Source organism: Annulohypoxylon maeteangense, assembly GCF_022496945.1.
Source record: "Annulohypoxylon maeteangense strain CBS 123835 unplaced genomic scaffold GGS22scaffold_9, whole genome shotgun sequence".
NCBI lineage: Eukaryota > Fungi > Ascomycota > Sordariomycetes > Xylariales > Hypoxylaceae > Annulohypoxylon > Annulohypoxylon maeteangense.
The window spans coordinates 821,468-843,645 of record NW_025953256.1 but is presented as its reverse complement, the minus strand read 5'-3'; the positions used below and the strand labels follow the sequence as shown (position 1 = coordinate 843,645).

The following is a 22,178-nucleotide window of genomic DNA, read 5'->3' as shown; positions in this document are numbered from 1 at the left end:
GGATAAACGATAATCTCACCTCTGTTCAAGGTTCTGCTTCTTCTCATGAAGTTAGCGTCAGTTACATCAGAAATAATGCCATAACAATGAACGACTCGCCGGTACGTAAGATTCAGTGACCCCTTCTTTGTGGAGTGATAATGATCAATATCAAGCTATTGAGACTATCATGCACCTTCCTGTGTGCCATTGATCTACCCAGGTAGTTGGATTCAACAAATAAAAGAAAGTACTTGCCCCTTTAATTGTGCTCCTCAAGTCGTAGATGTTGATTACGTAATATTGGTTTATCAGTAGTCAACCTTGAATTCTTGTAGACATTCTTTCTACTACCATACCTCAATTCTTGGGACATCATAGTAGCATTTATACGAAGTTCCTGGTGTTCTTAGAGCATCATTCTTAGGAAATTCCCTCGCCAATGTGACACCGGAGCCCAGAGGCAGACCCCAAACAATGTGATTCATTTCAAAGAATGACAGCCGACCCTACTGGTCAAAAAGCCAAGACCATAAACAGAGAAATCTAGACTACGGAGATCTCTCCGGGATTTAGGAAAGATATGTGCTTATTGTGAGCATGGGGTGGAGTATCACCTCCAAATGGAGTATAGTGCTAGTAATCCAACCCCTGGTCCATAACTTGGGTCGAATGGTACCTAGGTTAAAAAGCAAATGTAGAGATACTCGACAGTATTACACGAGTTTGGTACTGTTGACCTTCGTAAATGATGAAAACAAGTCTAGGTAGACTTATTTTCAATTGGGCGGAACTACAGAGGACCATGAGAGACCATCTGCTAACTAGGATCTGAAATGTCTTCTTATCTCTTAGTATATTTGAACATTAATAATTTCTTGTACGCTGGCTACACTTCCAAACATTCCATGGCCAAAAAGAAGGCCCTTCATCAGCTTATGACGGCATCCGGCCGAAATAGTATCTTCTTTCATGCGAAATCCATGCATGTCGCATCGTATCTCGGAATTTCCTAGTGCTTTCCATAATTCTCGTTTACAAGCACGTATCTATAACGCGCCTTCCCATCTTCGAAGTCGACGATAGCCTGGTTGGCTTCCTTCAGAGGTCGTTCCACAACCCAAGCCTTAATATTTTTATCTGCTGCAAGTTGCAACATTTCTCTGATTTCCCAAGGGGCGCCAGTGTGGCTACCCGCGATTCTAGTGCCACTTGGAATCAGGGCGAAAGCACTAACGGGAGGTAGGATTCCTCCATCGGGAGCACTATGTCATGTTAGTTCAAGTTGAACTCATACTCCATTAGGGAAGCACAATGAAATCCAACTTACCCGACTTGGACTAAGGTTCCCTTTGTCCTTAGTAGGGACATGTAGCCATTCAACGGCATCTTCTCGCTGGATACGGTGCAGATGATGATGTCCAGGGATCGAGAGTGCTTGGCAACCCAATCCTTGTCTTCGTCCGTGGCAACATATTCATCGGCGCCAAGCTTCAGCGCGTCCTCTCTCTTGTCGGCCTTTCTCGAGATGCCGACAACCCTATCGGCGCCCAATGCTTTGGCAAACAGGATGGCGAAGTGTCCCAGTCCACCAACGCCGACAACACCCACAGTCTTTCCCGGTCCACATCCATTTTCTTTCAGAGGAGAATAGACTGTAATGCCAGCACACATCATAGGCGCAGCACTAGCTGAATCCAGTCCATCCGGAATGCGGAAGACGAAGTGGCCGTTTGTACGATTATAGTCGGCGTAGCCACCATAACTCTTTCCTTCTCCGTTGGGGTAGATCGATCCGTATGTGTTCGTCAGTTCGTTATGGCAGTAGGACTCAAGGCCATTGCTGCAGTCCGGGCAAGTGCTCTGTTGGCATGTTCGTGCTTGAGCACCCACTCCGACACGGTCACCGACTTGAACATGCTTGACATTCTTGCCCACACGAACAGCCTTTCCAACAATCTCGTGTCCTACAACACAGGCTACAATATTATTAGTACACGTAAGGTGTAGTAATAAGGGGGGGCGTACGGTATGGCGTTGGAAGCCAGCCCGATTTCATAACGTGGATATCGGAACCACAGATACCGCAGTGGGAGATTTCTATGTCTACATCGTCTTCGGACCATTTCTTAGGCTCGTATTCGCCCCATTCCCTATTGAATGATAGATATTAGAGATGATTTCTTATTGTCCTCAATGGTGAAGCTGTGCCTCGGTTGATTACTCATCAAGCTTGAAAAGGGGCTGATATCACACAAAAAGACTCGAAGTTGCGAGTAATACTTACATCTTTCCATTTACCGCTTCTGGGCTCTTTCCTAGCCATCCTTGGAACTTGGGACTCGTCTGCGATGCCATTTTGAGGTTTTGAGGTGAATTGGTAACTTGTAAGGTAGGTGATTAACAAGATTTCCAAGAATATGTCAAGCTACCCGACTACGAGGCCCTTCCAATCCGGGTATAAATATCGGTCTCGGATTCTTCAAGTCCCCTACATACGCCATTACTGATATGATTAGTAAAATGATGTTGCCGGGTATCTAGGTACCCGTCTCGGTTTGTTGACCTGGGACGCTAAGTGGAAATGATGGCGACGGATAGAATACCGCATCTAGCAGACACGCGATTAGCTAACCTCTCCTCCACAAGCGCATGCCGAGAGAGGTTACATGCCGAATCTTTAGTCCAAACTGTTCCACCATCTAGCCCATCTCTCCACATTATATATACCGGCGTCCATATCTCGATAGGGGATGCTAGCAGATCTGGCTTAATTAGAGCCTGAATATCATGAAAATCTAGAAGCTAGTATCCAAGTTTCGGCGCTATACGTCATGTACCATGTTTCGGACTTAGCACTATTCATAACAATGGAAGTTTTTTTTTATGAAAACCTTTAAAACACGACTCGGTCAAGGGAGAGGTTGACGAATTCGTATAAAAGGAGAATTGCGAAACGCTAAAAAAGCGATCAGGCCAAGCTAGAACACGTGGAATTAAACTTCTTTGCCCCTGTATCCACTGAAAATTTATCTTCTAGCTCAACAATTCGGGAACATTTCCCCTCTCAGCAGTAGTCTGTTCTTTAGACTCTAGAACAATGTGACTTTACGTCGACAATCCACACTCCCATCATATCCGACCGATCATTAATCATGAGTCTAAGCATCATGTCACTTAGGCGGTAAGGGATTATTACTGATGGAATATCGGCGATAAGTAACATTTCTCCATATTTATGGGAATAACCTCATTCATTAGTAATGCGTTACGTAATTAAATTAATTCCCTATTAGGTTATTTTCGGCTCATTTCATTGGTCAATCTTGCGGTATAGCTGGAACTTGCGGTATAGCTGGAATAGTTACGATCGTATGGAACAATATCATCGATCTTTTCGGCTGGTGACATGTTTCGCAATTAGTTCGTGGCAGGTATTTTGCATCATGGACAGTATGTTTTATGAAAAGAAAAGCAGGAACCTTGAAGTTTCAAAGTTTGCTCCCGCGGATTCGTGGGCTTAGGTAATACACATGCTTAGCTAAGCTGGGTTAGCACCCTGAGATTAGGTAATTGCGTTAAGCCCAGACCACAACATCAAGGGATCAATTAGCTGACATAATCGTTGATTACCTAATTAATTCCCTTGTGGCATCAATGGTATGAATACGAAGTTATCATACACTTTTAGACACTAAGATAAGGAAAGATTAGGAATTTACTACAGTGGGCTAATAGGGGTAACTATTTTCCATGTCTTCAGGTATCTCCAAATAACAAACATAAGTTTATCAAGCTAACTGACCTAAATACCTAGATAGGGAACAATCTCTCTATTCTGAAAGCAGTAATATGTAAAGGTGAAGTTATCTTGCGTAATGGAGAATATTTGAGAGTGGGGGGCCAAATTCAAGGAACAGGGTCGAGAAGTGCCCTTGCTTCAAGCAAGCTAGTAGGTCGCCAGTAGGCCGTCGTCAGCCCTACGGACAGACTAGACAGAAGTACGACATTCTCTACTACCTGAGACATGGTACTACTGCATGTATCAGCTACAACGACCATAGTACTAAGATGGAGTACACATGAGCGTTCTAGGATCAGTATGGGGTTGTGACACAGCTATGATAACGTATGTTTTTCCAAAAGGGGAACAGTCTCCTCATAATGTGTGTCAACTGCCTGGCAGGAGGCGAAAGCGAAAGTATGGCATATCACAAGGTCTACAGTTACATACTCTGAGCGGGCCAATTTCCGGTTCACCCCCCGAGTACGATTATTCTCGGGGGAGGGGGGTGCCTTCTCTAAGGCGAGTTTTCGCCAATTAGGTAGTCGTCAAAGCGTACTTCAACTCATGACGAAAGAGCTAGACCCCGAAGACGCCTGTGAATAACGTATGTACGAGCGTATCCTGAACAGAGGCGCAGATCTTAGAAGAAACCTCCTAGTTCACTGCAATGCAGACAGATCACGCAGCGCAGAATGAAAGCTGTTATTGTCATGATCTCACTGAGTCAACCCTGGCTCGACCCATCTTAGCTGAATCAACAACACTAACAGAGCCTGTGAACGGGCAGTTCTAGGCAGCTCTCAACCATTCACCTGCATATCTGGAGCATACGCATGTCTATCAGCCCTAATGAGGTCACTTGCGGCCCTAAAAACTCGATAACATTCTCCGGGATGCTTCCGAGGTAGTATTCTACAGCGTGTGAATTCGAAGGTCGTCGAAGAGCGACGAGCGACTCTGTAAAACGAGTGTAAACACGATCCCTGAATCATCCCAGGCCATCTAAGAGAGCGGTCAGAATTGTAGGCCGACTTGTAAACGCCAAGGATCTCAAATGTGTACTTCTCTGCTCAGATCTGCCTCCGATATGCCCTCCGTATCTAGAACCATGGTGTCGGAAGCAGAGGACCGATGAGGTGACAATGCGGATATTCTCCTGCATGATCCGGAGTAATGGTGTGAGATCGGTGAGACCCTCCATGGAGGGGTAAGGTGATGAAAAGGGTCACCGGGACCATCGATAAGTCTATGCAACAACAACAATCCCCATCACGAAGTGTACAATTGACTGTAGAGTTACTCTCGCGATCACACAACGCGCATACCTAAGAATAGTTCTGGCATCCGAGATTCCTATAGGCCTGGTCTTATCGCCACCGGTGGGTGACCTTTCAAGGTTGCGTCCCTCACCGACACGTTATAAGTTAACCGAAAAAGCACGGCCGTTTTTTATATATTTCCACGTAATAATAAGGCATGATAACGAGGATGTTAAAATCCCTCATAGGTCTAGATGTTGTGTAATAATAAGCACTAACGAAGCCACTTAGTTATAATGAAAGCCGGGCGTTAACTAAAGTCTGCCCGTCCCTGCCCGTCGTATCGGGTGACTTTGCTTATATGCGTGGGGAAAAGGGGGGGAGGGGGGAGAGTCCTACGCTCCTCGAATGCTCCAATGAGACAGCCGCTGACGTCGTGGTGGGGTAGGACAAGCCCTACGCTCCCAGATCTAACGATTCAATATGCTTAATCGTGGTCGTTAGGGTTACATGCAGCCGTTCCTCCCGTTTTGTGTACCGGGATCTTGGGTCCGGCCCGGACGGGCATATCCCATTCTGAAGTGATCCCGAGGAAATCTGTAAAAATCGAGTAAAGACATTTCCAACACGAGTAGACGATTAGGGAGAGGAGATAGTCTATCGTTATTTTGTCAATATTGATAATAATCAATTGGTGTGCGTGCGCGGGGGGTTTGTGATGAGGTGGAGGCCGAAGAAGGGGTCAAAAGTGACCTGTCAGAATTTTTAAGATACTATGGCGAGACCCTTTAACGATAATCCCAGTAGAAATTGCCCCAGGCAAATGAATAGCGGATGTGAAAGAAACCGAGAAAGTAGTCGGAGGAGATTTCCTTCAACTCCAAAGAATATCTGCAATAACCGCCGTTGATGTAATTGTCTTGTTTTAACCCCCTGCCCATCTGAATTCACAACAATCCGAGGCCTATCGTGTTTCCAGAACCGCCCGTCTTTAGGTCAGCCACTCTGTCTCACCAGCAATTTTAGAATGAATCCCACACACGAATGATCGCTCAAAAAACAGCTCCGTAGCGATCACATAATGTATTCAAGAAGCACTAGCCTGGATATACTCCGACCTAATAGGTTTGTCCAAGTGTCTATGGTACTTCCTCCTGGCGAACAGAATCCCAGTACGCCTGCCTTAGACGCCGATGTCATTCCGCCAAATGACAGGTCCGAGTTCAGCCATGTAGGGAGGGTCACAGATACACGTTTAGACGACACCAAATTTTCGCATCCCAAACGCCCAAATTTTGACATTAGTGAAATTGGGAAGACACTAGCTCGTAACGCATTCCCAATCCAAAATACACTGCACACTTGAAATCCTCTTAGAAACCAACATATTACCTTGGTCATAATTCATGAAGTCATGTAGACCAAGAGCGAAATCCAATTGCCTCGCTTGCCCATAATTTTTTGTCCGCCCTCAAAAGTCATCCCAAGACGCCTCGCGCTTCACGTTAACCCACTCCTCGTTGGGGTCAATTGGCTGGCTCGGAAGCCCTAGATGGACTTGCTGGGGGTGCATGTGAGGGTGCTCGCAGTGCCCAGCGCCATAGTCTTCGAATGGGTAAGATGGTGAATATGCGGGATACGATGGGACGCTCGGCCACATCGGGTCGTTGTGGTTGGGACACGGCGACTCACGGAATTCGAAAGAGTTGCGAGGAATTAGGTCGGTTCCGGGGCTAGACATGAGGGTTGGCGAGGGAGAAAACATGTCCATGTCGCTACATGGCGTCAGAAGTCGAGGTTGAATTACGCCAGAGGTGTTATGCATAGGAGGCGGCATTGAACCAGGCCCAGGAGTTAGGCGTGGAGTGAGCCGACTCTCGAAGCTAGGATATGGGGACTCCTGCTTAATTCTTGGGGGAGTTGTCTCAATCGAGTCATGAAGCTCGGGAGAATCTAAAGCAAGTTCAGACTTGACATTCTCGCCTTTCCTCAATCTCGGCTCCTTCTTCGACTTGGTAACGCGAGACTTCGGCTGGCCTGTTCGATTTCGTCGAGTCGGCTCAAGACCTAGCATAGAAGATCGGAAGCGCGAATATCTCATCCGAGCAGCGTGGCCATTGGTGATCTTCTTGCCTTCACCCAAGACTGGATCGTGGGCGACCTGGTCCCAGTTGATCTGGATCATACGTTAGCCGCCTTGCGCAAAATGCGACATACATCGCGAGGATGAGCCTGACTCACGTCCTTGAGGTTCTTCTGCTTCAGAATAGCGAACAGGAATCGAGTCATGGCGTTGTCATTGTTGTTGGTAGCCATGATGGCGGTGTTCTGCAAGCGCGATTGCTCAATTGGTTGATGAACAGAGAGTAGATGGGATTCGAATGAGGCGAGCGTTCTCAATAAGAAGTGCACAGCAAAGTGTAAGGCGATTGGAGACAGCACTTAAATTGAAGAATAGTCTGAACAGGTGGAGTTGAAATGTAATGGGTGAGTCACGGAGTAAGTAGTTGTGAAAGTCGGTGAGGGAAGACGAGTGGAATATATGCCAACGCTTCTAGATAAAGCTCCTAATAAGCCTGAGAAGAAGTTTAGGGATCACATCAAGCCCGACGATCGAATATGGTGAGGTGAGGTATGACGAGGGGGGTGGGGCTAAAGAGGGAGTGGCAAGACGAAGCCGTTTGATACCGAGATAATGGAGCCAAAAAGGTCTAAAAGGATCTAATATTTTTCAGTAAAAGATCAAAGTCTAGGTCGAAAGAGGGAGAGAAATACATCTAGTTCCGTCCGACTGGCTATATGGGAGATCAAAAGGGTATAGATGGTTCGTAACAAGGCTGCTTTTAAGTGCTTGCATGAAAAGGCACGCTTGTTAACATTGGTATTCCATCATCAACGGATAGATATGGAGAACAGTATGAAAGACACGGTTGCCTAGCAACTCCGGCTCCAACGAGGCGAGCACTACATACATAGTACCTATCGACAACTTTGTCTTGGCCAAGGAGATCAAGGGGTAGAGTGAACGAGAAAGCCAAAAAGGGATGTATAGGTGGTGGGGTTTGCGCGAAAGTGGGATGGTACAGTACGCGGCACACACCGCGTAAAGTGGTTTTCCATTCCCCCTGTCCTCTGTTAAGCACTATCGTCTTTTCTTGCCAGGGTGTTAGGGGTCTTGGGGGTCCTGAAAAAGTCGTGGCATCCTGGCTCTGACCGACATGAACATGGTCAAGGAAGATTGATAGTTGAAGCATATAATACTATATGCAGCACTTCTAAAAAGCCACAATTACTTAGCAACTTGATTAAGTAGAAGTATTTTTGTTGAAATTGCCTTGTACATTGCTTTCACGACTTAGTTGTTAAAAGCCCAACAGAAACATTCGTAGCTGTTTTGCCTTCACTGAAGGAATTCGCCTACCAATCAAGCCAAGCAAAATAAGAGAATGCAACACGAAACTAGCTTCAGGAACCGATCCCCGAATGGCCAGTTGGTGCCATACATTTGACAAGAAAGTGCCGAAAGAGGCGTGTGAAGTGGATAGGGCTCCAGAGATTCGGAGGGGAACCGAAGGGTGGTAAAACGTGTGAGTCACTAACAAATAAAATGAGGAGGCTGGGGATCTGAACTTGAGTGGACTCGATTAGCTGAACATCGAGGTATGTCGCTCCAATGTACCTGTAGCACAATCTGTAGCGTAATCCCTCGGTTTGACCTCTAAGCGACTCATCTTACTTGCCAATTGGCAATGGTTCTATGATGCTTGAGTAGAAATTAGTCGCATATCTAACAATGCGACATTCGGTCTAGGAACAGCATGCTTTATTTTGAAGTAGCCGACGACTTTACAGGCGAATGGCACCAGGTATGGATAAGGCCTAATGAGTTGGAACAGAGTACTGTTGCGTCCTGGTATATTCGAATGTGATACTGCAGATTCCGGGATTGTTCGCTGGCGGACTGGGGAGACCTTGGACCCTCTTCTGTTTAGATTAACTGCAAACGAACAACAGCTGCCACAGGCGGTCGCGAAGTATCTAGATGTATTTTGTACTTATACATACTTGCTGCAAATAATATGTTTGCTTTTTTTAGTCCTCCGATCGTGTGACGACATGATGCTAAGATGATTTGGAGTACATAATTAATGATTGAACTGTTAAAAGATGGAATACATTTACATGGTAAAAATGTACATGTGGAAAAAAAAAAGAAAATAAAGGGGCTGGGGTTTGGGACGCGCCGGAGTCCAAATTGATGGTACAGTGCGTATGGGAGTTCTCACGTTCAAGTCGCCTTCTCACGTGACGTTTCAGAACCAATTGCACCTTTCCGTTTTGAGAGTTAAGTGCGTGCATGTATGGGTCCTTACTATTTTGGCTGAGAAGTACTATGTATCTTCCTCTTTAGAATAAAAAAGCAAAATCCTCTTTCCCCACAAGTGAATTGTGATAGTATATTCGGAAGGAACGGAGAGATCCCGTCTTCCCTACCGGGGCAATTGCTGTGTACTAATTACCATAGGTACATATGTACCTAGGTGTGTATTTTGGTATGTACCTATGTACATCCGTACGATAAACGTCCTCGACTATGCGTGGTGTGGTGGAGCAACTTCGACTTCGACTTATTACCTACCTGCGCAATTCTTCGGATACGTGACAGCGTGTTGCGTTGAGATGCGAGTTCACGTGATTTAAGCTTATTGACCCAAGCTGCCCAGCATTCCAGGTCGATCTTGAAAATCTTGAAAGATACTAGGTACTTAGGTACATACATACTTCGCACTTGCCTTGGTATCCGTACCCCGGATCATCATGTGAACCGTGCCCTTAGCGCCACCTAACCTTAGGGCATTTCGAGTCTGATCAGTCCTATGGCGATTCGCACGACTCCAAATCATCCTATGACAATCAAGCAAATGCAATGCGGCCAAGGACTCGACCCACAGAATACCCACTAAGTGCTTCGGACCGCGTAATTCAGGTAGGTCCAATTCAGGCTCCCTGCCCATTCTTCTCAACCTCTCAAAAGCTCCCATCTCTATCAATTTTCTTGATTCGCACGTGCAGAGCGGCTTATTGTTATAGTCGTGCCCACATCTCCCTATCTAAGTACTATCAGTACCTACTCTGTACCATCCCTTAAGCTCTAGCCTCGACGGCTCCGAGCTATTCAAAGGCTCCAAGATGAATAAGAATTGGAACGATAGAGCCGACAAAGACCTCTTCTTCACCATCCTGTCAGTCAAGAACATCGGTGTAATAAGTGGCGCAGAATGGACAACTATTGGTAATCATATGCGATCCCTTGGCTACGGCTTCACCAACGAAGGATGCCGGTAAGTAAACTACGTATTTTATATGTAATGGATCATCCCTCTTCTGTCTTCCGTCTTCCGTCTTCTATCCTCCGTCTGCGCCATCTCGTAATTTCTATAATTTCAATTGAACTTAACCTAAACCTTCTCATCCGAGTTGGCATTCGGCAACCGGGCTCCCGTTGCGCATCTGACAACATCCTGGGCTGCATATGTCAGATCCGATTCCGATACCTCGGAGTTACTTCGCTGGAAGGATTCCATGCTCCCCTATAATCGAAGCAAGGTCTTCGATGAGCACCTACAGCACGTACCAAGTGCAGGTCTTTACCTAGCTATAATAGTATACACTTTCTTCAGTGCCGCATGCATGGGCTTACCGACTCGTGCTAGTCAACATTTCCAGGGCCTTCGCAGAGCTCAGCATAAAACCGATTCAAACGGGGATAGCCAGCGCAAGTCTGACCCGACTGAAAATCCTATCACGCGACGTCCCGGCCCGGGCCGTGGCCGACCTAGGAAACAGCCCCCTGCACCTGTTGCCGATTCGGATCAAGCACCCTCTTCAAAGCCATCAAGCCAAATCAATGAGGATGACCTTAATGATGCCGCCGCAGCTATGGACGCTATCGCTGTTGAGGAGACGGACTCACTGAGTCTGGCGCAAGACGACTCGGCCCTCGATGAACAACCTGCAAAACGACAGCGCCTTGAGAGCGACGACCAGAGCGACGACGACGCGGCTGTTCTCGCTCTAGCAGCCGATGGACTACCTGGGCCTGACGATCATTATGACCCGCCGGAGTAAGTCCCTTTTCTCCTATAGTTATTTAAATAGTTGCATGTGGTTATGCTAAACCCCGATAGGTATTACGGCGAAGCTTAATAGCTATAGCGTTTGATTATAGGATGGGGGTTTTCTAACATTAGAAGATCGGACGGCAACGATGTGTCAGATTCATTTTCATGCCAAATGCCGGTTCGTTTGAGCTGCGTCGTCTTTTGCCTGAAGCTAATAGAGAACGAGAACTCACGTTTGCTTCTCCTGGGAATGTGAGACGAGAGGAACGTCTCAGGGAAGCTTCTGTACAACACCGCGGCATCGCGTTGATCGGTAGTCTGGAGTTTTAAGCGGGATAGGTATTAATCGGAATAAAATTCGTGGATAGTCAATCAATCCAGTCATGTCGTAAAATTGAGCATCTAAATCACAAGAATAAAGGATGGGACGCGTCTACACGGTTACAGTGAGGTCCCATACCTACAACCTCCCGAGCGTATCTCCTGACTATGCCCAGGTGATAACCAGGTAGGCACCTACTAGGTCAGTATTATTGATCCATCCGTGAATACGATCAAGTGTTACGATATGATGCCAACATAGTATATCTGCTAAGCAGCATACGTCCAAAGCCCCCTAACGACCTACCGCTCTATTATTCCAACTACAAGGAACTTAGGTATCGTTCCTAGGTAAGTACTATGGACATATATATATTCCAGGGCAGACCAATCATAAATAATGAATGGGTAATAATCTTGTCTCTTCTCTAAACAGGTAACGTATAGGCTTCTTTATAGTGGCGGTAATCATATATCTAGCTACGCTGCCTGACTGCAAGGTAGGTACGTCGGAGTACCTACTTTTCACTACGTTTTAGTGGAAGCCACTTACATGGTTCTTGTCTTGGTACCTACCTAGCTACATCACCACCTTTCCTGTCGACTTCTCAATAGTGTACCTAGTATCTAGGTACCTACACGAAATTTTAGTAGTCTCTCTATTTTGATCACCATAAGCCACTACGATAACTTCCTCGTCCATAAACACAATCCAACCTTAACATCTTCTCATCCGTCTTACCAGTCTAAACCATTCTTCTCCTACAAGAGCATACAAACCAATCTTTTTCGTGTCCGCACTTTCGTCCCTTTTGTTTCCCCATGAAAATATTCACTCGATATAAATCCCAACCGTACGATACGATGGAGAAAGCTGCGTGGGACGCTGATTTTTATCGCGAATTCACAAACGCCACCCTCGCCTTAGGCCAGCTCACAGCTGAGCAGATGGACGGAGTAGTCGCGAGTCTTCGCAAAAGCGGGTATGCAATTTCACGCGAGGTGCTCAGGTATGTACACGTTTCTTTGGTCTTCATTTCTACGTATTATAAAATCCAATATCGTTGAGCATAGTCTTCAACCGCGTATTCAACCCCCCACGCGCGTTCTTTGACCCTTTATAAACAAATTGTCACTCTCACTTCATCCGTCTGTCTTTACGGCATGCGTGCCACTCTTTTCTGACACGACCCTGCCCTATGAACCGCATCCTTCTAGATCATATAGATCAAAACGAGCCCCTCCCACCTTTCCAAGCCGATGCCGGCGAACGAATTTGTAAAGCATTTATCAGCTAGAACGAACGAGTTGGACGAGTCGAACGGTCTCGAGACGATGTATATTCACGCACAGTATCCAGCCAAACTAAGTATTCTCCCAATCCTTTGTATCCATCTATCCAACCAAGCTACATGCTCCCTCCCAGTTCCCAAATTCCTGCTCGTTTATTCTTTTTACCCTAGTTCAATCTTTATCTTCCTTCTTCTATGACTTAAACTAACTTTACGTTTAGCCAGCGTGGTCAAGAACTTGCTCACGATGACGCCGCAGACGCCGCTAGCAGTGGCTCTGCGAGTGTTCACGAGTCCGCAGGCTCCACTCAAGCCCTAGAGGAGTCAAGCGATGACGGACCCCCTCCCCGACTCCATCCCACCGTTGGTGGACTCCGCCCTGCTGGTATGAAGTCTAATAAGAAATCTCGAGGCGGTATCAAAAAGAGCAAGAAGGGCAAGAAAGGCAAGAAGAGAGGCCCTAGTGAGAAGGCCGACGGATCCCGGCCATCCAAAAAGGCCAAAACTCAGGCGTAAGTTCATTCATTCCCTTTTTCATGTATAATCGTACGGACTATGAAACTAACAACGAGAGTAGCGACGCATTGGCAGGAGAAGAGAAAGACGCCTAGTTAATATATACGATCTTATCAGGTACCGAAAACGAGGGATTGTCCCATTTTTCGAGCTGATTGCAGATGAACTGATCTGGCACACTTGACCGGTTTCCTTGAAGATTTGTATTTGGCGGACTGTACGGCGTAATAGGGGAAAGGATACTTGTTTACTTGTTTGGCCTTGTTTGGCTTTGTCTGGTTTAGAAGACCACAGGGGAATTTGACTAAATCCGCAACAACTGACGTCCGACTCCCATTCTAATAGTGCAATTGTGACATGACTCCTTTCGCTGACATCGAAGGGGGATATATCGATGCTATACATCATCACGTTACTAACTCTCTAGCCTAACTAATGGAGATGCTGATCATTCTAGATCTATTCCACTGATCTTAGTCGAAGCTTATGATTAGTGGAGAATCCGGGTGATCCGTCCGAACCCTAGCTTAGCGTTCCGATCTTTCGGTATCTAATAATATCGTGATCCCGACATATACTGGCAGTTCGTTCGTCATCCGAATTAGAATTAGATGTCGCATCTATTAGCTTTCAAAAAGAACCATACTCCAACGAATCCACCAGTGAGGAATTCTCCTTTATGCCAGCCCTGTCGCATATATTTACCTCCAATGAAGATTGATGGTAGGTATACGCGTTCGTCTCTAGTCTAACCTCTAATGTATCAGATGAAACGAAGGGACAGCCCCGGTGGGCTCACGATGCAACCAATGATCCACCTGACTACCAATATAGGAAGTCTGCTCCTTTCAATGCCGTGCGATTCTCAGCCACTTCAGATGATCTGCTCGGTGCTCAGGTGGCGTTAGCTTCCTATCCGTGCGACAAACTCGTCAGCTCTTCGGGACAGGCACATTTTCGATCATCTAATAGTATTCCCAGTGCAGATCAGTACCCGCACGAATAAGACGCGCATGTTAATTCAGGGGTTCAAAAGTACTCCGCAATCACTTACTATGTAACGACACGCCACGACAACTTCGGGGGATCATCATACCACCAGTTAGAAATGATGGGTGGATTGGGATAGAGACAGGGACCTATCTATTGAAGTATAAGATGTCGACGATGCCCAGAGTTCTAGTCGTGATATGATACCTCAGCACCTCACTCAGGTTTCTCTCTTTCCTCTCGAGGTTGATCACTCGTTCATATTTGTTGTATATACATACTAAGTCATCTAGACTTTCATTCATTCGTTCGGCAGAGCCTGTATTATTCTACAATGCATTCAACTACCTTTCTCACCCTTAGCTGCGCTACTCTAGCCCTCGCGGCTCCGAGCAAGAGCAAGACCATCCAGCAGCGAGCTACCTGCACCTTTACTACCACGGCCGCGCTGTCGTCGGGCAAGAGTTCCTGTACCGATATCGTCCTTAACGGTATCACCGTTGCCGCAGGCGAGACACTCGACCTGACGAAGCTGACGACCGGAACCACCGTCACTTTCCAAGGCACCACCTCTTTCGGATATAAGGAATGGTCGGGACCTTTGATCAGCGTCTCTGGCACTAGCATCACCGTGAAGGGTGCTACTGGCCACGTTATCGACGGCAATGGAGCTCAATGGTGGGATGGAAAGGGCAGCAACGGAGGCAAGACCAAGCCCAAGTTCTTCTACGCCCACAGTTTGACTTCCTCGACGATCACCGGTCTCAACGTCAAGAACACGCCTGTCCAAGGGTTCTCCATCAACGGTGCGACCGACCTCACCCTAAACAGCATCACGATCGACAACTCGGCCGGAGACTCAGCTGGTGGACATAACACGGATGCCTTCGACGTCGGTTCATCTACCGGGGTAAAGATCATCAACGCCAACGTCAAGAACCAGGACGACTGCCTCGCCATCAACTCGGGCAGCAACATCGAGTTCACCGGAGGCACATGCTCAGGTGGCCACGGCCTAAGCATTGGTTCTGTCGGCGGACGTAGCAACAACGATGTTAGTAACGTTGTCATCTCCAACTCCAAGATCAGCGACTCGCAGAACGGCGTGCGCATCAAGACAGTGTACAACGCCACCGGTTCCGTCAAGAACGTCACCTACTCAGGCATCACCCTAAGCAACATCACCAAATACGGTATCGTCATCGAGCAAGACTACGAAAACGGCAGCCCGACAGGTACTCCTACCACCGGTGTTCCCATCACCGACCTGACCCTCAACGGCGTTACCGGCTCTGTCGCGTCGAGTGCCACAGACGTATACATTCTTTGCGGTAGCGGATCGTGCAGCAGTTGGACCTGGAAGAACGTGTCTGTTACTGGGGGCAAGGCAAGCACCAAGTGCTCGAATATCCCGACTGGCGCCTCCTGCTAAGCTGGAAATACATGGCTAGACCAATCCTTTTTTGTACCATATGATGTAAATAAAACCTGACGAGATCGATGAATCAAGATTCTAAAAATTAAAAATCAAAGTTAACAGTCTTCTTATCAATCAATCTTATTGAATATAACTTACCAGTAGCGTTATGTCCGTGTATTCCCATTGGTATGCCGAAAGTCACAAGCATTCGCTCACCCCCGTAGTCGCGAGCTAGGATTCAGCTCCATGTCCTAGCTGCGTCACGGCCCCCAAACAACAGTCGAACTACCACAATACTAAAGGGGCCATGGATCTCTAGGCCATTAACTTCCTTATGCTATAGGTTAGTCATCTGCCGCTAGATTTATAATGAGATCCAAAAATAATCCCCGATAAACCGCGCGTTCGCGGGTGGTGCCGTCCATCTATAACTGGATCTACCTTTCAGCTACTCCGCACCTCTAGACTATGATCTGATAGTAAGGTGTACGAGACCAGGTCATCTTTCTCCATCACGCCATGGCCGACATATACGACCAGGTACCACTAAAATCCCACGATAGCATCAGACTCCTAAAACTCCTGCCCGCTTCATCTACCGCGGACCGGGTCAAGTTCGAGCTCCTGGAAGCTACTCTAGATCGATGTCCAGTTTTCAAAGCTGTGTCGTATTCCTGGGATGGCCAAAAGCCTACAGAGGAAGCGTTTTGCTCGGGAACCCCTATCCGCGTCACGCCCAACTGCAACAATGTATTGCAACACCTAGCAGCGAACTCCGGTGCCCCTTCGCTAATATGGATCGACGCTATATGTATCAATCAGTCACCTGAAGCCGTGATCGAGCGCAACCAGCAGGTAAGCATCATGGGCGATATCTATACCGCCGCGGAAGAGGTAGTCGTCTGGCTAGGATCCAAGATAGAACCGGCCTGGGAAAAGACATTTCTCGATCTATCCAACTTCGCCGACGCGAATCTTTCTTCCGGAGACGAAAATTATTTAGAAAAGATCCTTGAATTGGCTAGCAAGATCGACACCAAGAGTAAGCTTCTCGCATAACATGCTTCTTCGAGATACTTACACATATACTTATATTGCACCAGCCCTCAACGATATTTTCTGGGGAATAACATGGTTCAGCCGAGTCTGGGTCGTGCAAGAAGTATCCCTAAGCCGCAAAGCCACATTCCTATACGGTCGAGTAACCCTCAAATACTTCCACCTAATCAAGTCGTGGTCCGATCTATACAGCACGCAAAAAGGGATCAGCCTCGTCCAAAACCTCAACCAAACCCTCTACAACGGATTCGGGACGCACATCGTATCCCTGCGAGGCCCAAGACGCGCCCTCGCCATCACCGAAGGCTACGACACCATAGAAGAGCTGTTCCGCCAAGCAAGCCGGCTCTTGGCCACCGAGCCCCGGGATAAAGTCTACGGTCTGCGTGGACTGCTAGTTAGTTACGGCATCCCGCTCCCGGACGCGGATTACAGGAAGTCGATAGACAGCATATTCCTAGAAACCACCAAGGCGATAATGACGTTCAACAGACGCCTAAACGTAGAAAGTTGCCACTACACCTCCGACACCTGGCCCTCCTGGGTTCCGAATTGGGCGAACTCGCTACCGCCCATAACGCCGAAGGGAGACTACCACGCGAACAAGGGCTCCAGCGCCTCATTTAATTTCGTCGATCTCCCCAACGGATCAATCGGAGTGCGCACCACAGCCACCATAATCGGAAGCGTCTCCTCGTCCCTCGGAACCTGTCTGCTGGGCCGATACCGCACACCCGAAGCCCTCAAAACCGACACCGTCCTAACCGGAATCGAACAACAAATCGCGCCCGAATGGACATCCAAGCGACTAGCCGCAAACGACGACATATCCAAATACCTCGCCGTGTACAACATCCGCATACTTCGCCTCGCCCTCTCATACATGGAGCGCGAAAGCAGCGGGTACGACACCTGGCGTGAAGACCTATACCAAATCGTCATCAACCAAGCGTCGATGGACGAGAAGCTCGACATGCGGCGGCCATTCACGAAATGGCTCGACATCCTCAGCGACCTCCCTCACAAGCGCCTACAAAACCCCGGGGTGTTAGCTGATATCAACGATACCCCGGAGATGGAGGTATACAACCGAATCTCAGCATCCGACACCATCTCCGAGCTGCACGAGCTATTCACCGCAGCGACGTACTTCTGGACGTTTTTCAAGACGGATTCGGGGGCGTTTGGGGCAGGTGCCTATGGCATCACGAGCGGGGATAAGGTGGCGTTGATAGCGGGGACGTGCATGCCTGCGATAGTAAGACATGTCCGTGGGGATAATTACCGCATTATTGCTCCGGCGTTTGTTTGTGGGATCATGCAGGGCGAGGCTTGGCCGAAGGAGAAGGAGAGGCTGGGGAGTATTGTGATTATCTAGTTGGATAGTTATCTCGATAGTATTAGCAAACGACTTTATTAAGGTCATAAGGAGCGATGCTTACCTCAAAGCCAATAAACCAGTCCCAAACAATCGGAGTCTAATCACATAAACCCAACAATACCACCAAGCACGAGGATATCATGATCATCATATTAACTACCAAACCGCGACCTATGTAGCAACTCCGAAAACGCCGAGTTGATAAATCTGAGATCGGTTTCATATCCCATCCCATCCTATCATATCCATCATCCCCTCCGCCCATCCAGTCGACGTCCCTCATCCGGTTTCTTCTCCGGCGCCTTGCCCTTATCACCGCTTTCTTCTTTTCGCTTAGGCGCCCCTCTAAGTGTCTGCCCTTGTCCTGCGAAGTGCGGTCTAGCTGCGTTTTCCTTTTCTGCCTCTTTATCCGCGTCTGTCTTGACGGGAACGACATTGTAGCCGAAAAACAGCTTATTAGGGGGTAATCGCAATGGCATAGGGCCATTTGTTCGTCTCGGCTGAATGGGAACGGTGTTGGTCGACGTACCGGCGACGGGGGTCGAGGGTTTAGGTGTTGGCGCTTTAGATCCCTTCTTGGCGTTCAGCTTATGCCCCTCGTTCAAGAAATGTGACGAGATAGCACGAGCACCAGCCGCTGCTGCTGTAGAGTTGGGGGCGATAGCGTCGTAGTTGATAGATTGTGCCATCGTGCCTTGGGGATGCATAAGCCCGCCGACAGGAAGGCCACCTTTCTTACTTCTCGGCGTACTGGTTCCACTACCCTTCTGTGGCTCGACGTATCCGACCGGCGGAGCGAATTCCACAGACACATCGGTCTCGATCATACACACGCCCATATTATCAGTCTCCGGTTTGACCTCTAGAACTGCGACCTCATAGACCTCATCATTATACTCGAAGTTGAAAATATCGCCTTTGGTAAGCGTAGCGAAGTTCCGGAAGGCTTTTTCTAAGACTGCCTTGGGGTCGCTAATATCTAGGAAGTTGGTTGACTGCGGTTGTAACTTGACCATCTTGGCTAGCTCTAGGGATGTCGTCTTGATCTGTATCATGTCGCCGACGTCTAGTTGTAAAGTTTGCATCATCTATACTCGTTAGCTAGAGTCCACCTCTCTTCCGGATTTCTAGGACGAACTAACCCATTGTGGTATGTATGCTCTACCCTCCTCTGCCACGAACTCCAGTGCACCTGCATGAGTCTGACGTTCCTTCTCGCCGTTCACCATCTGCATCATCAAGGGCCATTGTACATGCAGCTGAGAGATCTTCTGAAGCGCCGAAGGGGGTAGAATTATCTTGGAGCCGAAGTTCAGGTGCGGTCTCTCGGCTCCGGGGGCCATGATTATCGGGTAGCAGCGAAAGTACTCGTCGAAGCCTCTGCGCATCATGCCGGACCGGGCCACGTACGACATGGCTGCTGGGTCGTCGGCGTCGAACGGGTTGAATCCACCACGATACTGTAATATGTCTGGGTTAATAAAATGTCTAGAAATTCGGAGTAGAGAGCTGGTTGTGTAACTAACCATATTGAAGGTGGGGGTTTCCGAGTGCCGTAGAAGCTTTAATAATTGTGGTTTGTGACTTTAAGAAATATTAGACAAAAGAGCTTGTATTTAAAAACTAAATAGAGAACAACGAATATTCTCGTCAGAAGAGGAAACAATGTGTTTGTGATGGAAGCTTCCCTGACGAACCGCCTAAAGCTAGGTACTGTCATGTACCCGAAGGCAGCTGTATTTGATGACGAAACTTCGGGTGTGGTATTATTCCGCAGAAGGTGGCACCTTCTACATTCACCCGCACTGACACCCGACGGCGGGTTAGGTACGGGTCAGGGGTAACGCTAAACGCTCCACTAAACGACCCATAAGATTCCCTAAACGTGCTGTAGCTTCCTGCCCCACCGATGAGCTGCAGCTATCGAACAAGGGCAAATTTCAACGTCATATCCAACCTGCCAATAAGGCTGTATCTAATTTCATTTCATTCATTCCACAACACATAATTCGCGAATGATTCACAGATAGCTTCATCGTCGCACCCACAATGTCCTCCAGATTCAGCGCCGCGCGCCCGAAACGCGCCGGCGAGAACTACGCGCGAGCGCATCATGCAGAACCAAACTCCAAGAAAGTCAAGTTCGACGTTAGGAATCCGTCCGCTCTCGCCCCCGACGCCGAGGATGAGGACGACGAAGACGACGCATACCTGCAGGCAGACGCCGATGTCATTCGTGGAAGCGCTGCGACTAAACGTAGAGCTGTGAATATCGACGGTTACGATTCAGATTCCGACCGAGAGGATCTAGGCACTTTACATGCGTCGAAATCCAAAGCGAAGAAAGAAGACGAAGATATGGATGATATGTTTGCGGCCGAGGAAGATGAAGACGAGAAAGATGATACGGTGGACGAGACTACCGGGAAGAAAAGCAAGGAGGTCAAATTCGTGGATACTGTCGATATCGATGGCCAAGAAGCAGAGTCAAAATCCGGAGGACAAGTACGTCTCGATGACGAGTCGTCCGAGGATGATGACGAAGAGACGGTAGAGCTTGCCATACAAGAAGAAGGGATCGACACAGAAGTCGGTGCCGGAGGATTGAAGAAGCACGCCCCAAAAGTCGAAGCTTTCAATCTACGAGCCGAGAACGAAGAGGGACGATTCGACGAGGCCGGGAACTTCGTGCGCAAAGCCATAGACCCCGACGCCATCCACGACCGATGGCTAGAAGGCGTCAGCAAAAAGGAGATGAAGAAAGCAGCAGAAGCGCACGAACGGCGCGAAGCCGAGCAACGACAAAAGCGCAAAGAGGATGACAGCGCCCTAACTTCCGACCTGCTCAAATCCCTAATCCTACAACTCGAGCGTGGTGAGACGGCGTTAGAAGCGCTAGCAAGGCTGGGTCGAAGTCAGACGAAAACGAAGAAAGTTCCCAAGTGGAAGCAGAAGAAGCAAAAGCCAGACTCGATGGACGTGGACGGCGAGAAAGCGCCAGAAGATCCGGAGCAAACACGCATTAAGGACGCCATCAGCGCCATCACCGACGCCGCGGATAAACTACTCGGGAGGGATCGGCCGGATATCTACGATAGGGAAAGAGAGCTTCTAGTCCGGGAATACACGCGCGAGGCGGACGAGCCATGGGTAGAGCCGAAAGCGAAATCTGAGGAGGTACCAGCAAATAAGATGTGGGAATTCCGGTGGACGGACGGTAGGGATAACGCAGATAAACAAGGGCCGTTTGATGGACCGACCATGAAGGCATGGCAGGACGCTGGCTATTTTGGAGAGGGTGTCGAGTTTAAAGAAGCTGGCGATAGTAGTTGGAGTCGTATTGCCGACTTTGCGTGATTGTGAGGTTCCGTAAGACCGTAAAAGGGTGATATCACCAGCATATAATAGCTACACTTTTAATACGATCCAGTCCTTTCACATTTCAATAGATCTTCAAGGATGAATAGCATGTGATTAGGGATAATACTCCATCTAACATGAGGTACCATTGTGTGTTTACTACGTGAGAAAGGGGGGTTGAGTTCTCGCAGATAGCATCAAACTATCTAGAATACCTTCTCATCCCCTTCTTATTTCCAATACAGACCTAATTGTCTTATGTAAGGTAGGCTTGGACTTCGGGCATATGAATAAATTCATAACTTCGGGATCAGATCAGTACATGTCAGACAGTAAATATATCCCATTCACATCATGGACAAGATTCACATTCAAAGGCCATCAAGACAAATTCAAAAATTACACGTAGGTAATCATTCAAAAGTACCATTTTGCTCGGTCATGCCGGCGGGATATCATCGAAGCAGCGCAATCGCTGCCGAGTGGAAAATACACAACAGCCGCCGATTAGGGGCCGATCACCTCCGCCATCTCTCCCCGTATCTCCGTACATGAAAATACTCCAATGCATCTAACTCTCTTTTTTTTACTCAACTCTCTCCCCTACTTGACTGAAAAATCGCGTATAAAAAATCAATCAATCAATCCTTTTGCGTCCTAAGCCTAAAAAGCTGTACAGGTTTTCGCATGCA

The 22,178-nt window shown here is 47.8% G+C and overlaps 7 protein-coding genes across 7 annotated transcripts; 4 read left to right on the top strand and 3 right to left on the bottom strand.

Moving 5' to 3' along the window:
* Window positions 1-973: 973 nt before the first annotated feature.
* Window positions 974-2,337, bottom strand: GGS22DRAFT_200451 (NADP-dependent alcohol dehydrogenase C; the record flags this gene model as incomplete). Its single annotated transcript, XM_047966442.1, has 4 exons — window positions 974-1,244; window positions 1,310-1,958; window positions 2,008-2,132; window positions 2,267-2,337. The coding sequence occupies 4 exons, from the start codon at window positions 2,335-2,337 to the stop codon at window positions 992-994; spliced, it is 1,098 nt and encodes a 365-aa protein (XP_047818590.1). The 3' UTR covers window positions 974-991.
* A 4,106-nt stretch (window positions 2,338-6,443) lies between these two features.
* GGS22DRAFT_146626 (uncharacterized protein) lies at window positions 6,444-7,604 on the bottom strand. Its single transcript, XM_047958904.1, has 2 exons — window positions 7,267-7,604; window positions 6,444-7,201 (listed from the first exon to the last, which is right to left on the bottom strand). Exons 1-2 carry the CDS (start codon window positions 7,339-7,341, stop codon window positions 6,497-6,499), a joined length of 780 nt encoding a protein of 259 aa, XP_047818589.1. The 5' UTR covers window positions 7,342-7,604; the 3' UTR covers window positions 6,444-6,496.
* A 2,387-nt stretch (window positions 7,605-9,991) lies between these two features.
* On the top strand, window positions 9,992-11,576 carry GGS22DRAFT_164285 (uncharacterized protein). The gene is made up of 3 exons (XM_047961507.1): window positions 9,992-10,367; window positions 10,740-11,150; window positions 11,214-11,576. The coding sequence occupies exons 1-3, from the start codon at window positions 10,216-10,218 to the stop codon at window positions 11,230-11,232; spliced, it is 582 nt and encodes a 193-aa protein (XP_047818588.1). The 5' UTR covers window positions 9,992-10,215; the 3' UTR covers window positions 11,233-11,576.
* A 2,958-nt stretch (window positions 11,577-14,534) lies between these two features.
* GGS22DRAFT_164282 (glycoside hydrolase family 28 protein) lies at window positions 14,535-15,969 on the top strand. The gene is made up of 2 exons (XM_047961506.1): window positions 14,535-15,779; window positions 15,843-15,969. The coding sequence occupies exon 1, from the start codon at window positions 14,601-14,603 to the stop codon at window positions 15,696-15,698; it is 1,098 nt and encodes a 365-aa protein (XP_047818587.1). The 5' UTR covers window positions 14,535-14,600; the 3' UTR covers window positions 15,699-15,779; window positions 15,843-15,969.
* A 76-nt stretch (window positions 15,970-16,045) lies between these two features.
* GGS22DRAFT_200447 (heterokaryon incompatibility protein-domain-containing protein) lies at window positions 16,046-18,248 on the top strand. Its single transcript, XM_047966441.1, has 2 exons — window positions 16,046-16,728; window positions 16,790-18,248. Exons 1-2 carry the CDS (start codon window positions 16,206-16,208, stop codon window positions 18,121-18,123), a joined length of 1,857 nt encoding a protein of 618 aa, XP_047818586.1. The 5' UTR covers window positions 16,046-16,205; the 3' UTR covers window positions 18,124-18,248.
* On the bottom strand, window positions 18,149-19,846 carry GGS22DRAFT_164275 (UFD1-domain-containing protein). The gene is made up of 3 exons (XM_047961505.1): window positions 19,653-19,846; window positions 19,269-19,586; window positions 18,149-19,214 (listed from the first exon to the last, which is right to left on the bottom strand). Exons 1-3 carry the CDS (start codon window positions 19,653-19,655, stop codon window positions 18,375-18,377), a joined length of 1,161 nt encoding a protein of 386 aa, XP_047818585.1. The 5' UTR covers window positions 19,656-19,846; the 3' UTR covers window positions 18,149-18,374.
* A 259-nt stretch (window positions 19,847-20,105) lies between these two features.
* Window positions 20,106-21,552, top strand: GGS22DRAFT_146571 (uncharacterized protein). The gene has a single exon (XM_047958903.1). The coding sequence runs from the start codon at window positions 20,176-20,178 to the stop codon at window positions 21,481-21,483; it is 1,308 nt and encodes a 435-aa protein (XP_047818584.1). The 5' UTR covers window positions 20,106-20,175; the 3' UTR covers window positions 21,484-21,552.
* The last annotated feature ends 626 nt before the right edge of the window (window positions 21,553-22,178 follow it).